General features: G+C 31.5%; 2 protein-coding genes across 2 annotated transcripts in view; one reads left to right on the top strand and one right to left on the bottom strand.

The window, feature by feature from the left end:
• The first annotated feature begins 146 nt into the window (after positions 1-146).
• Positions 147-14,976, top strand: part of LOC142237564 (major facilitator superfamily domain-containing protein 6) — a 30,618-nt gene continuing 15,788 nt past the window's right edge. The window contains exon 1 of the mRNA XM_075308927.1: positions 147-253. The gene's annotated coding sequence lies outside the window, so the exon portion shown is untranslated. The remainder of the gene's footprint in view (positions 254-14,976) is intronic.
• Positions 3,704-13,731, bottom strand: Tsf3 (Transferrin 3). The gene is made up of 4 exons (XM_075311924.1): positions 13,283-13,731; positions 5,645-6,012; positions 5,281-5,583; positions 3,704-5,227 (listed from the first exon to the last, which is right to left on the bottom strand). The coding sequence occupies exons 1-4, from the start codon at positions 13,368-13,370 to the stop codon at positions 3,848-3,850; spliced, it is 2,139 nt and encodes a 712-aa protein (XP_075168039.1). The 5' UTR covers positions 13,371-13,731; the 3' UTR covers positions 3,704-3,847.

Below are 14,976 nucleotides of genomic sequence, written 5' to 3'. Positions count from 1 at the left end.
AAAAACACGCTGTCTACGAGGTTAATCAATGAAATTTCTTTCGTGTGTGGTAAACCTCATATCCTAATAAATGCCATAGTGACATTTCCTTAATACCTTAGCAACGGATTCTAATTAACTATACCCATATATATATGCCATATATGTCTGTAGTTGTTCGTGGCAACCGTCCGCGTGAAATAAAAACAAAAACATTCAATGAAATCAACAGCTGTTTTAGTGGGCAAGTGTGTATATGAAGACGTAATGAGAGGTAAGTTCAATATCCATAGTAGACCAGGGATGAAAAATTCAGTACCTTAGTACGTTTTGTAGTACATTTAGCATGCCAAGGTTAGGTTAGGTTAGGTTAGGTGGCAGCCCGATGTATCAGGCTCACTTAGACTATTCAGTCCATTGTGATTCCACATTGATGAACTTCTCTCTTATCACTGAGTGCTGCCCGATTCCATGTTAAGCTCAATGACAAGGGACCTCCTTTTTATAGCCGAGTCCGAACGGCGTTCCACATTGCAGTGAAACCACTTAGAGAAGCTTTGAAACCCTCAGAAATGTCACCAGCATTACTGAGGTGGGATAATCCACCGCTGAAAAACTTTTTGGTGTTCGGTCGAAGCAGGAATCGAACCCACGACCTTGTGTATGCAAGGTGGGCATGCTAACCATTGCACCACGGTGGCTCCTTAGCATGCCAAAGTACCGCAGTACTTTTTACTAACCCTGGACAGTCATCCTTCGTCAAAATGACGACGCATAATTTCAATTTCGATCTAAAATGTATTTTAGTCGATTGGGAAATGAGAAATTTAAGCTATACTAATTAAACTATTTTATGAATTTTTGTTGTATACTAATTAAAAACATATTGAATAAGAAAATATTCTCAAATTTGGTTCTCATTTTTGCTCACAATTCAAATTATAGCGTCTTTAAATATGCCGTAGTCAAAATGACGAAGGATGACGTTAGTGTACAAAAAATAAGGATGACTTTCCAGGGCTAATACGACAATAAAATCAAAAAATTTGAAAATCTGCGAAAAAGCTAAAAACATGTTTATGACTTGCAGACCCAGAAAGCAAAACGTTTCTTCTTTGTTTTGTCACATATTTAACAATTAACATTAACATACAATTTTAAGGATATTAATGGACAAATTTATTTAATGATTTTTATTATGTTAATTATTATATATACACAAAATTGGTACCAAAAATTATTTTTTTGTGTTCATTTTATTACTTTTTAAAAATCCAATTTTCATCCCTACCATTGACAACACACAGCTGTTGAGTATATATTAAAAAATCTCACCACTCACCATTGAGGGTAAAGGTGGTTTTTGTTATATGCATGGTGGTTGATGATATGAATACAGAGTTGTTTGCCAAGTAATGAACCGTTACGCTTTATTTGATTTGAAAATTTAATAACTATTGTATGTACAATGTATTTGTAAATAAGAAAAGAAAATGTGCTAAAAACTATATTTTGCCGTCGTTCTGGAATAGCAGATTCAGATATCATTAATTAAAAAAGACACTAAAAATGTCGTGGTTTTGTTGGTATGTTATATGAAACCGTAATTAGGTCAATCATACACTGGTAAAAAAAAACATTCGTGATATTAACATTTAGATAATAAGACAATTTCATAGCGGAGGGTTGATATGTTTTTTGTAACACATAGAAATATTGCTCTGAAATTCTGAGTCGATCTAAGCATGTCCGTCCGTTCGTCTGTTGAAATCACGCTAACTTCCGAACGAAACAAGCTATCGACTTGAAACTTGGCATAAGTAGTTGTTATTGATGTAGGTCGGATGGTATTGCAAATGTGCCATATTGGACCACTTTTACGTATAGTCCCCATATAAACCGACCCCCAGATTTGGCTTGCGGAGCCTCTTAGAGAAGCAAAATTGGTCCATATCGGTCCATAATTATATATAGCCCCCATATAAACCGGTCCCCAGATTTAACCTCCCGAGCCTTTTGGAGAAACAAACTTCATCCGATCCGGTTGAAATGTGGTATGTGGTGTTAGTATGTGGTCTTTAACAACCATGCCAAAATTGGTCCATGTCGGTCCATAATCATATATATCGCCTCAATATAAACCGATCCCCAGATTTGGTTTTGGATCCTCTTGGAGGAGCAAATTTCATCCAATTCAGTTTAAATTTTGTACATTGTGCTAGTACATGGCCGTTAACAACCATGCCTAACTAGGTCCATATCAGATAAATCGATCCCCAATCACACAAAATTGGTCCATATCGGTTCATAATTGTATGTAGCCCCCATATAAAAAGACCCCCATATTTCAAAACTGGCTCTCTAATTACCACGCAAAAGTTCATATCGGTTCGTAATTATTTGTAGACTTACCTATATATACCTTTTTGTCTAATATATACCATGTATGGACTAACTTACAAAATAGAAGACGATGTTAAGAAGTTTTAAGATACCTTGCCATCGGTAAGTATTACCACAACCCAAGTAATTTGTCTTTCGTAGAAATCCAGTCTTTCGTAGAAGTTTCTTCGCAATCCATGGTGGAGGGCACATAAGATTCGGCCTGGCCGAACTTACGGCCGTATATATTTGTTTTTTATTACATTGTTCAAAAGAAAAAAAATCGGAAGAAACATAAAATTTTAGATTCAGTTTGGTCCATTTCCAGCAAAGCGACGTCTTGAGATGAGAGATGATCGACGCTTTGATATATCTGTGTGTCACTATCTAAAATTCCCAGGGAGCAAAAGTCCAACGAATTGAGATCCGAAGATTTTGGAGGCCAAGCGACTTTAGGATATTTTCCCGATAATATTCGACATTTAGTTGGACCACACGGTCGACGAATACCAGCGGGCAGCGCCCATTGGCGTTTACGGCGGTCCACACCATTACCATCGGTGGCGCTTGAGTTCTGGTGAACAATCGAAGGAGTAAATTTTTAGCTGAGCTTTTACGATTATTTTGTTTGTTCACAATTAAGAATCGCATTTCAACGGAGAAAACCAAATTCGGTAAATGGCAAATTTCGTTCAAGCAAAGCAACTCCTTGGCTCATCCCAATCAATTTTTTTTTGTGTGGATGGGTGACCTCTTGGATTTCAATGGCTTTAGTTCAATCTCCTTTTTAAATATGTGTTGCTTCCGCGACATGTTCAGCTCAAAAGCAAGTTTTTTACCACTGCTTCGTGGATTTGATCAAATCTGACCTTCACTTTTCAAACCATTCATGGTATTGTTACCGTTTTTTTCTCCATTGTTTGGAGGTAATGTAACACAGCCAGTATCACAGTAATGAGCAATAATACGAGAAACAAACGATTTGTTTACATTTACATGTTGAAGGGCTTGTAGGTTTGCAACCAAATATAAATTCCATCACGAATAGTCTTTTTTCTGAATGCAATAGATCGAAAAGCTTTTGCAAGCTCGTAATCAATAAAATGAACTTTAACTGGAATAAAGCTGTCACCTTACAGATGATCGGTTTAGAAATGACAGCAACATAAAGTTGGTTGCATTACATATCATCCACTCTGTACAATGACCTTTTTGATTTTTGTAATGAATTTTATATTTCATAGCGAAACATTTCATAATATTAATGTACATATTCATTTCTCAACAACTGAAACAAATATGGCGTCTATAAATCCAGAATTTGATAAAGTCTCCATTGATATTTGATAGTTTTTAATTTTTTTATATATTTTTGTTTAACTTACAAGATAATATCACAATAATCTTTTTTTAATTGTACACAAACTATAATGATATAGACAATTTAACACAAAATGAAAAAAAAAATAATATTTTACAAAACGTTTCAGTTCACAAGTCTCCAAAGACTTAAAACAGTCATTGCAAACAGACTACCATATCCCATAGCCTTCGATGTCGATGAACCACTTTCCAAAGGATTAACATATTTTTTCTGTATATACTTTTCGAAAATATCTTCCATTATACGTGTATTATGATCCTTTCTTAAATCCTGAAGACCTCGTAAGCCATCGGTGCTATCATGAAAGATGACATTGCTTTTCTTGTCGAAAGTTCCATACATTGTGAAGGGTCTCGTTTCGGACTTATAGGTTTTACCAAATAGTATATCAATATCCCTCAAAGAATTGTGGATTTCATTGAGTCTAGCGGGAGCCGTGTCATGGGTCATAATATGACCCCTGGTGGTCCAATGTAAATAACAATATTCAAATTTCGATCCTTTTTCATTGGATCCATACGGACAGAGGACTCTAAATGATTTATGCTGAGTTTGCTTGATCCATGGTGAGGTTAAATTTCCAATGGTATATTTTTTATATAAATCCGAGCTAAGGAAAGCCACATCTCCCCTCTCAGCTAAACATCTTAAAGCTCCTTCGTCACCCTGATAAACATCAGGACATTTATGCGATGAATGAGGTTCCCAAAGGCAAGACTCATGATGGAAGTATTTATGCAATGGTTTTTCATGATGGGTTTTGTTATGTAAGGTTTCGAGAACTGACAAATAGGCGGGGCCCTCAAACGAAGGTAAGCATACCTTGGCTCCTTTCAAATCATCAAATGTCGAAAATGTTGAATCCTTATGGACCACAGCTATTGTGGTATACCGTTGATGCATATCCTGGGAGAATTCAAAGAGGACAGGTTTCAAATTGAAATCTCTTTGTGCCTTCACCCGATTTTCATGATCCACCAAGACAACATCGGCTGCCCGATATTTGATATCATCCATGCAACTCTCCAAGTTAGTCGATCTAGTACATTGAATATTGGGCTGAACTCCATAGACTTGAGAAGCTTCTTGAAGCCAGGAACATTTGATGTGCTGTATTATCGATGTAGTGCAAAAGACAATAGAACGTGGAGGATTACATTCGGGAAAACTGTAGGCACTTTGGAAGGCAGGAGCTTGATCTAAATAGTCATCAATGGGTATGACATTATCCAGGGGCATTATATCCACATGATAAGTCTCCAGAAGACTTAACAAGGCATTTTGCCAACTATTGGGCGCATCATGATTTAAACCGGTCACCAGATTTTGTACTTGGGCTGCATGAGAACGACGGGCAGCTATCACAGGCCATGGCTTGGCTACCCAAACACAAGGTTTTGTTGTATTGATAGGTTGCAAGTGGCCCTCGGCACATAAAAAGCTATACTCAGAGGGTTCAGCTTGTTTTGGTAAGCCAGTCAACTGAAACAATGGAAAATTAGTATGTGTAAGAAGATTTTTTTACATTCTCTTACCCCAAAATGACTGCGAACATCATCCAATCTGGCCCAGCCCACATTACCTCCGCCACTAGTCAAACAGTATAGAGCCCCACGTCGACCCCAGTGTTTGTCTCCAATATCGCATCTATACGAATCATAGCACATTTGACATAATGAAGGATATTTCGCCTTAAGCTGACGATCTTGTTTGGGATCAGGCACCCAAGGACCTGCTTTACAGCTGGGGCCAAAGTAATGGGCTGAAGATTTTATGCGATCTTCGGTGATAGATATATCAGGATCACAGGATTTCGATACCAAGGTCGATTCAAAATACTAACAAAAAGAAAACAATTTATTAATAAGAAATTATACATATTTCCTATTTTCAACTTACATTCGCCAATACCTCGGTCCAATGATTTTCCAAACCATAACCAGGATGACAAAATTTTGAACCCCTCAGATCATGTATGGTATGAATATCTGCTTCATTGTCAACAACAGCTACAACTTCATATTCGAATGGTGTATTATGAGTCCTCAGTTCACTGGCTACCAGAATCTCTACACTAGCCCAACGAGCCGCCACCAAATCTTCTGATGTTAAAACTCCAAAGTGGGCAGTACCTTTGTGAATTCGCCGAACACAATCGAGACGATCTACACCGACTACACATTCTATATTACTTGTTGCCTCTAGGATAGGACAGAATTTGGGTGTCTTGCGATAAACACCTCGAGATTCCACAATACATACACGCACTGAAAGAACACAAAGGGGAATATTTTGAGGAGTGAGTAAGAGCTAATACCAAGTGTGCTTCAAGTCGATTTTCTTATACAAAAGTGAGTAGTCAAAAAAGGCGATTTCGTTTACAGTATATATGACGCTTAAGACATAAGAATGCAGTACCGAAGGGTTAATTAGCAGTGGAATTAAACTATTTTGATTTTTAGATTATCTAAAATTATTGGAAAGTAGGTCCAATCCAAAAACGTCCTCTTCGCGTATGATCTCAATTGTTTGATTTCAGGTTTTTGAAAGATACCGAAAACTGTAAACGAATGCATCAAGTATCTAAAGACGATGGTTGCACTAAAATGAGAGTCTATCGAGCGATATACCTACGAGATATGTAAATCAGATTAAGGATACATTGAAGACCTCGTAGTCTCTACCCTTTTCAGGATAGGTTAGATCAAGTTGAAAGGAGGATTCAGGTTTCCCTGTCTAATATCGTTGACATATATGTTAGCTATGTCAGTGTCTAGTTCGTTGTGCGCTGTAGCTTTTTCTCTCCATTATTGTCTTCTTTTATTCCTGCAACAAGGTTAATTTGACAAATTCCCTTATTGGTTTTCAGTCCCTCGTTCCCATTTGGCCAGATCCCTAATCCCCTTTTCCTCAATAGTGTGGGCTATATATCGTGTAAAAGCAGAGCAGTGAGTGTAGCAAAATCATGGCTCCGATTCGGAAAAATGTGGTCTAGGCAACCAGTCATTATTTTCCAATGTTCTTCGGACTGCAATCCTATTCTTTATATCTAGCCCCTCCATATGCTCTTTTATTACGAAAACTCGGTTTGTTTAACGAGTTCTCTAATTTGTTTCCAATCCCTGTTTCCCACATGGGACAGGTTCCTAATCACTTCTTCCCCAATATGGTGGGCTAAAAATCGGGTAAAATCAGAGCAATGCGTTTTGGAAGGTAACATATCCTCTTTCCAAAACTTGCAAATACCTGATTATCTGCGGCTCCGAGTCGGCAAAGATATGCCCTCAACTCTAGGCGCCCCGTCATTTAGCCCTTCTGCTCCTACTCTTTTGAAGCAGTTCTTCAGTATTTTACTTGCTTGGATCACCCCTTTTTTGGATCACTATTTTTGTCCCCCTTCCGACCGTAGGCTCTTCTGCTTCTACCCTTTTCAAGTAGTTCTTTAGTCTTTTGCATTATTGGATCACCCCAGAGTATTATCGCCTCCCATCCGACCATTATATTGTTCCATAAATCCCATAGGGGCTAAGTGGGCTGCTAAGTTCAGTTTACTTTGTTTTCCAGCCAGTTTTTTTTTTGCCTTTACATTCCTCTTATTCTGAGATGTGCAAGCCCATATGATGTGGATCCTGCCGTTTTACGGATAATCGTTGGTTATCCTGTCTGTTTCGTTTTTAAAGCTCTGGTTGAAGTGGTCATGGTCACCTCAGTTATACGATTATGGATTTTTGTTGCGTTCGCCACTACATCCACCGTTTTTCCCTATTACCCTTAGATGGCTCTTAACATCTTAAATCTCATCACCTCCATGGCGGACTCGCTTTTGATCAATGTCTGTATAGGTTTAAAGTCCAGATTCGTTTCCAAAGCTCTGCTTGATATGGTATTCGTTGCCCCTCTTATTCCAAGACACCATGTCCGTTGTACCTTGGCTATTAAAAATTTTCTTTTTGGCATATCTTCACGTATTTTATGATGGAAATATGGAATTCGATTTTCACAGTCCACATTGTAGTTTAATAAAAATTTTAGAATTTTTTATAAGAACACGTAAATGTATATTAGCCCGCCGATAGTCGCTCTGATCGTGCTTAAAGTGAATTACTAAATAATAGTAGCTGGTATTTTTGCTACACTCATGATCTTCAATAGAATAGCTTCTAATTCACCTACATTTCTTTTGTATATAGTGCACATCATTGAATTTAGTTAGGTTTATGTAATGACTTTACACACAAACAATTAATTTCTTTTATCGGAAACGAAATTTTGGGCCATCGAAGTTTTCTTTTGTTGCTAAAGTTGTTTCCGTCAGGTCCAACAAATATCGTTTTTGGGGGAAAAATAGCAATGGAATGTGAATTGAAATGAAATGAAATTGAAATGTGTACCATAAATAAAGATCTAAAATTTCGTTTCATAGAAATATATTTTTTGTGTGTATTTTCATTTTAAAAAATCACTTGAAATTATAGGTCAATGAAATTGCCACTTCAATTGTAAAACGTGTCCACTTTTGTCCTTGGATCCTTGATATATTAAAACAATACCCAAAAAAAAAAAAAAATTAATCAACATCTCCGTTGATTAATGATCATGGGGGGTTCACTGCTACCGGTAGACATTGATTTCTTAGTAAAATAATATCTGGCTATTATTCCATCTACAGATTAACCGGTTTAATTGCAAATGCTACATAACAAAAAACTCATCATACATTGTTCATGACTTGTGGAAGACCTTCTCCCAAGATTGGCAGGCAAGCAAGCGTACACAGTACACAGATCTAAAATTTCATATAGGTTACTATTGAAATATTAAATAATAATGCTAATAATAAAAAGAAAAAAAAAAAACAATGAACCGGTAAAGGTTTAACACCGAATGGGTAATTATTAATATCAGATTGTCATGTATTGTGTTTTTTGTTTTGTTTTTGGCAACATATATTAATTGCTTCATCCTACAGCAGTATGAGATTCCCTTCTACACTCGAATAAAATTGCTCATAATATAAGGAAATTTGCTGCTACCAAAAGAATCTTACCTCCATTTTAGGCTAACGAAGATCGTTGGGAAATTGATTTTGGTTTGGAAGAAAACTAAACTATTTTTGTTGACGTGTCTTTAGGATGTAAAAATATTTTTCTGGCTAGTTTCGGTTTTGTAGACAATTTTCTCAACATTTTATTTCTACAGAATATTTTGTCAAAATTTTATTTCTAGAGAAAATTTTTATCAAAAAATTTATTTCTATAGAAAAGTTTCTCAAAATTTTATTTCTATAGAAATTTTTCTCAAAATTTTATTTCTATGGAAAATTTTGTCAAAATTTCATATCTCTAGAAATTTTGGTCAAAATTTTATTTTGTATAGAAATTTTGTCAAAATTTTATTTCTAGAGAAAATTTTTATCAAAAATTTTATTTCTATAGGAAATTTTGTCAAAATATTATTTCAATAGAAAATTTTGTCAAAATTTTATTTTTACAGAAATTTTTGTCAACATTTTAATTTTATAGAAAATTTTGTCCAAATATTATTTCTATAGAAATTTCGTAAACATTTTATTTCTATAGAAAATTTTGTCAAAATTTTATTTTTATAGAAAATTTTGTCCAAACATTATTTCTATAGAAATTTTGTAAAAATTTTATTTCTATAGAAAATTTTCTCAAAATTTTATTTGTATAGAAAATTTTGTCAAAATGTTATTTCTATAGAAAATGTTGTCAAAATTTTATTTCTATAGAAAATGTTGTCAAAATTTTATTTCTATAGAAAATTTTGTCAAAATTTTATTTCTATAGAAAATTTTGTCAACATTTTATTTCTATAGAAAATTTTGTCAAAATTTTATTTCCATAGAAAATTTTGTCAAAATTTTATTTCTGTAGAAAATTTTGTCAAAATTTTATTTCCATAGAAAATTTTGTCAAAATTTTATTTCTGTAGAAAATTTTGTCAAAATTTTATTTCCATAGAAAATTTTGTCAAAATTTTATTTCTATAGAAAATTTTGTCAACATTTTATTTCTATAGAAAATTTTGTCAACATTTTATTTCTATAGAAAATTTTCTAAAACTTTCCATAGAAAATTGTGTCAACATTTTCTATAGAAATTTCTATAGAAAATTTTGTCAAAATTGTATTTTATATAGAAATAGAAATACAATGACTTTGACAAAGGAAAAGAGAAATGCTTACAACTTTGTTTAGGCAAAGCCGACTATCAAAAACCTTTTTTTGAGAGGTTCAAGTGTAGTTCACTTTGGGTTAAGTGAATTACCCGAATTTATTCTGATGTAAGTTGATGTAATGGTTGATAGTTTTGATGTAAGTAGAGGATGCTGATGAGGAATGTGGTAATTCCGAAACAGCTGTCCATACAACCATCTTGCAGTCTATAGGGCTTTGCCCAAATAAATATGACAAGCATACCTTTCCTCTGTTGGTTAAGCTACACTTATAGTTTAGTCAATGCATGGTTTTAATCAAAAACAACAATAATGATTTCTATAGAAAATTTTGTCAAAATTTTATTTTTATAGAAAATTTGTTAAAATTTTATTTTTATAGAAAATTTTGTCAATATTATATTTTTATAGAAAATTTTGTTAAAATTTAATTTCTATAGAAAATTTTGTCAACATTTTGTTACTGTAGAAAATTTTATTTCTATAGATATTTTTGTCAAAATTTGATTTCTGTAGAAAATTTTGGTATTATTTTAATTATATAGGAAATTTTATCAAAATTTTATTTCTACAGAAAATTGAAACCTGTTTTGTCAAAATTTTATTTCTATAGAAAATTTTGTCAAAATTTTGTAACTATAGATATTTCTATAGAAAATTTTGTCAAAATTTTATTTCTATAGAAAATTTTGTCAAAATATTATTTCTATAGAAAATTTTCTAAAGATTTTATTTCTATAGATATTTTTGTCACAAATTTATTTCTATAGATATTTTTGTCAAAATTTTATTTTTATAGAAAATTTAGTCAAAATTTTATTTTTATAGAAAATTTGTTAAAATTTTATTTCTATAGCATATTTGATCAAGATTTTATTTCTATAGCAAATTTTATTAAAATTTTATTTCTATAGAAAATTTAATAAAAATTTTATTTCTATGGAAAGTTTTGTCAAAATGTTTTTCTATAGAAAATTTTGTCAAACTTTCACTTCTATAGAAAATTTTGTTAAAATTTTATTTCTATAGCATATTTGATCAAAATTTTATTTCTATAGCAAATTTTATCAAATTTTTATTTCTATAGAAAATTTTGTCAAAATTTTATTTCTATAGAAAATTTTGTCAAAATTTTATTTATATAGAAAATTTTGTTAAAATTTTATTTCTATAGCAAATTTTATCAACATTTTATTGCTATAGAAAATTTATCAAAATTTTATTTTTATAGAACATTTTGTCAAAATTTTATTTCTATCGAAAATTTTGTCAAACTTTTATTTCTATAGAAAATTTTGTCAAAATTTTATTTTATAGAAATTTTTCTCTCAAAATGTTATATCTGTAGCAAATTTTTGTCAAAATTTTATTTCTATAGAAAATTTTGTCAAAATTTAATTTTTATAGAAAATTTTGTTAAAATTTTATTTCTATTGCAAATTTTATCAAAATTTTATTGCTATAGAAAATTTTATCAAAATTTTATTTCTATCGAAAATTTTGTCAAAATTTTATTTCTATCGAAAATTTTGTCAAAATTTTATTTCTATAGAAAATTTTGTCAATATTTTATTTCTATAGAAATCTGTAGCAATTTTTTGTCAAAATTTAATTTCTATAGAAAATTGAAGTACCTCTTTGTTGCAGAGAATTTTTTTTACAAAAGTGACCAAATCATCAAGAATTCTACCAATCTACCAAACTGCTGTAGTAGAGATGATGACATTTAACTCGACCTTCCATGCTGCTTACATTTACATTTATAGCGAATATTTTTTTCTGAGTGTAGATTCTCAACTAGTATTTTGAATTGTTCTACAATCAATTCCAACAACTTGTGCAAGACGATATTTTAGATGTCTCGTTTTTTTGTTGGTCTTAATTTCGGCTTGACCTTGAGAACAAGTTAGCACGATTTTAGTAGGCTATGGGATATTGTTTTTTATCCATTATAAGGAGGGGATTTTTGAGTTTAGCTACGCTTGAAGCCCTATAATTTCCATACATTTCAAAATTTTAGGTATGATTTTTATTACTGGCACATCACTGACGATGATGATGATTCATGAAGTAAACCCCAGCAACGTCACATTAGGTAGTTCAATAGTAAAACTTACAGGTGATTTGTGTTTCTGAATACATTAGAGCATTTGGAATAATCAAGTATTGATGTAGTAGCTATGGGTTTATTTGACTACATTTTAGTTTTTTTAATTTATGAAATATATTTACATATTAATGTCGATAGACGATGTAGAATTTATCAAAGATAGAGGGGTCAAAATTGTCATATTGAATTCCCAAATTCGAAGGGGTTTGAAATCTGGTGAAAGGAGAAGAATGTATTAGAAATAATTTTTTGGAATATACAAATGAGTATTTTTCTAATAGAAAAACGAATGAATATTTTACGTAGTATATTTATGGGCAAATAAATTTGGTTATTAAGGGTGACAGTCAGCTAGCTGATGCAGAGCCAATGACTTTGTATTAATTTAACTTTCGATGCACACCATAATCTTTTTTGGGGTTTTCAGTTGGTCTGTTTTTTACTTCCATTTTTATAAGCAATTCAAATCCTTAAGAGACCGATTTAATGCTTGGAATAACGCATTACACCCAGAAAAAATATCACCAAAATTTTTCCAATTAAAGTTTTAATTTAATTTTACAAAATATTCCATTAAAATTTAATAAGTTCCACTTTTTTTTTTATTTTTAAACTAAAATTTTTTCATTAAAGTCTTTTTTCCAAAGAAGCCGCATTTCACCAAAATGCTAGAAAGGTTAAAATCTTTGGAACCAAGAAACTTCTTTTTAAGTGTAGTGTTTACCATTTAGAACGATTTGTCTATCCCAAAGAGACCAATTTATAATTCGAAACATTTTTATGAATTCCAGTTTTCTTTATTCGATGATTTAACCAAATCGTCTTATATTGCAAATAAACCAAAGAGAAAGACCACAAACCTGAATTTGTTTGAACTTTTAGGAAATAATAATTAAACAATTAATAAATGTTAAAAGCTATAATCATCATAATTTAAATTTAGAAATAAATTTAAATATTAAACTCTTCATAAGAACTTGATTTCAAAATTTTTAATGAAATACATATGCCAAGATCATGTCGATTACTACAACTAAGATGGAAAATAAAAAAAATAATTTAGAAAATTGAATAATTTGGAAATTTTTAATAGTAATTGAAATTAATTAATCAATATTAATTTGTGTGGTGGATAATGGAAAAATCTAAAAGTTAATTTTAAACAAATTTCATTATTGACTAGAAAATTCTTTATAATTTCACAGAAAAACCCAAATTTATAGACTTACATTTGCCATCATCTGGAATTTCCAAAGCATCCCCGGAGACCCAAAGTGCTGATAAAACCAACAAAATGAATGCAGTTTTAAAATCCATATTGCTTAATAATTTGTTGTTTTTTTTTCACTTAAATTTTTCCTCTTTATAAAATATAATAATTGATTTCTGTTTTGTTTCAATTTCAATAATTGTTATTCACACAATAATCACTTTTTCCTCTTGATTTATATAAATCTTTTGTAATTTATTATTTTTTCAATTCCCTTGAGAAAACGAAATTTCCCAAGTGAGTAAGTTGAAAACGATTATCACTTTAATAATTTATAAACATATATGTTTATAACGAAAAAATATGTAATGTAATTTTTAATATTTTATCGTTTTGAATTTGTTTATATTCCTCTGTGAATACTTTGCCGCGCTAGCACACAGCGTAAACGCTTGTGATGCTCTTGAGAGTCGGGCTTTAACTGAATCTTGAAGTTGTATTCATTCTATAGCATATGTTCATATTCTCCTATAAAAACCAACAACCGGCCACTATGAAGCTTCAATGCAAAATTGATATTAAGAAGAGAGCAAAAGACAAACGCAATCCAGATCCAAGCTTAAATGTTGTGTAGTATCTTGGAGATGAAAATGGTTGCCATTTACATATCTTATACAGTTGGTAACGGATATAAAAAATGTCAGAAAAAAACACACATTTTTTGTATATGCGTTATTTGTCTTACATGGAATTATTAGCTATTTATAACAAAAAGTTTCTTTTAAGCATATATACGAACATAGGAAGTTTTTTTCTAATAAAAAAATTATTTTTTTTTAATTTTCATATAGGAGTTATTTTTTTCAAAAGGATTGTCATCTAGCGTGATTTTAAAATTAATCTTTTATCAGGTGTTTTCTTACAAATTCTGGGTCATTGCGAAATTTGGAGTTGGTTTAGCGATGTCCGTCCGTCTGGTGAAAGCACGCTAACTTTCGACCGTAACAAGTTGTCGAATTGAAACTCAGTACAAGTAGCTCTTATTAATGTAGATGGCCCATATAAACTCACTTTTGGGTATAGCCTCATATAAACCGACCACACATTTGACTTCCGGAGCCTTTTTGAAAAGCAAATTTCATCCGATCTGGTTTAAATTTGGTACGTGCTTTTCGTATGCCATTTAAGAACCATGCAAAAATTGGTCCATATTCGTCTATAATTATAAATAGTCCCGATCCCACGATTTGAATTCTGTAGCCTCTTGGAGGAGCATATTTCATCCGATCCGTTTGAAATTTAATACGTGATGTAAATATATGCTCTATAGCTATCATGCAAATATATGAACCGATCCCTAGATTTGATTTCCAGAGCCTCTTAGAAGAACAGATGGTAGAAATAAAATTTTGACAAAATTTTCTACAGAAATAAAATTTTGACAAAATTTTCTACAGAAATAAAATTTTGACAAAATTTTCTACAGAAATAAAATTTTGACAAAATTTTCTATAGAAATAAAATTTTTACGAAATTTCTATAGAAATGATTGTTGACAAAATTTTCTATAGAAATAAAATTTTGACAAAATCTTCTTTAGAACTAAATTTTGACAAAATTTTCTATGGAAATAAAATTTTGACAAAATTTTCAATAGTAATAAAATTTTGACGAAATTTTCTTTAGAACTAAATTTTGACAAAATTTTCTATA

This window comes from Haematobia irritans, chromosome 5 (genome assembly GCF_050003625.1).
Source record: "Haematobia irritans isolate KBUSLIRL chromosome 5, ASM5000362v1, whole genome shotgun sequence".
NCBI lineage: Eukaryota > Metazoa > Arthropoda > Insecta > Diptera > Muscidae > Haematobia > Haematobia irritans.
This window is presented reverse-complemented; position numbering and strand designations above follow the sequence as displayed.

What these genes read in the sequence shown, in the direction of transcription:
- Tsf3 (XM_075311924.1), bottom strand. Translation starts at nt 13,370, where the DNA reads ATGGATTTTAAAACTGCATTCATTTTGTTGGTTTTATCAGCACTTTGG. An exon ending in AATTCCAGATGATGGCAAAT is followed by an intron (nt 6,013 to 13,282) that starts GTAAGTCTATAA and finishes GTGTTCTTTCAG; the next exon opens with TGCGTGTATGTATTGTGGAA. An exon ending in ATGTTCGCAGTCATTTTGGG is followed by an intron (nt 5,228 to 5,280) that starts GTAAGAGAATGT and finishes CCATTGTTTCAG; the next exon opens with TTGACTGGCTTACCAAAACA.